This window comes from Haliaeetus leucocephalus, unplaced genomic scaffold (assembly GCF_000737465.1).
Source record: "Haliaeetus leucocephalus isolate CR32 unplaced genomic scaffold, Haliaeetus_leucocephalus-4.0 Scaffold76, whole genome shotgun sequence".
NCBI classification, from domain to species: Eukaryota; Metazoa; Chordata; class Aves; order Accipitriformes; family Accipitridae; genus Haliaeetus; species Haliaeetus leucocephalus.
This window is the reverse complement of record NW_010972512.1, coordinates 3,501,411-3,501,957: the sequence shown is the minus strand read 5'-3', so window position 1 is coordinate 3,501,957 and position 547 is coordinate 3,501,411. Positions and strand designations below refer to the sequence as shown.

General features: G+C 74.8%; 1 protein-coding gene across 1 annotated transcript in view; it reads right to left on the bottom strand.

Annotated features, from left to right (window-relative positions):
- UCK2 (uridine-cytidine kinase 2) overlaps nt 1–336 on the bottom strand; it is a 19,756-nt gene extending 19,420 nt beyond the window's left edge. The window contains exon 1 of the mRNA XM_010581770.1: nt 89–336. Coding sequence (XP_010580072.1) covers nt 89–187 — 99 coding nt within the window. The 5' untranslated portion in view covers nt 188–336. The remainder of the gene's footprint in view (nt 1–88) is intronic.
- Between the last annotated feature and the right edge of the window lie 211 nt (nt 337–547).

Here is a 547-nt window from a genome sequence, read left to right as displayed (position 1 = left end):
AGGCGCGGGGAAGGGAGGGAGGGGGAAGGCTGCGGCGCGGAGCTCCCCTATCGCGCCATCCCACCCCACCGGGGCTGCCCCCCCGCACCTTGCCGCTGGCCGGGCCGCCGCTGACCCCGATGAGGAAGGGCTCGCCGCCGCTGGGCTGCCCGTGCTCCTCCAGCCGCTGCTCGCTGTCCCCCGCCATCCTCCCCTGCTCGCAACAGCAGCAGCGCCGCCGCCTCGCCTCCTCCGCCTTCGCTCTCCGTGCGGGGCTGGATTTATCTGATGAGTCAAGGGCCTTCCTCCCCGCCTGGTTCACATCCCCGGCGCTGCGGCTCCCTGCCAGGTGCCTGCTGCAGCTGCACATGCTCCGGCCCAGCCTGCCGGCGGGCTGCGCGGCGCAGAACGGCACGGCACGGCACGGCACGGCACGGCGGCCACATGGGCCAGCGCCTCGCCGCCGCCTTCCCCCGCCCGGGGACAAAGGCGATGCGACTGTCCGGTGCACCGGCCCTCGCTCCCTCTCCTCGCCGGCTTGGTTTGCCCCTCTGCCCCATGAGCCCCG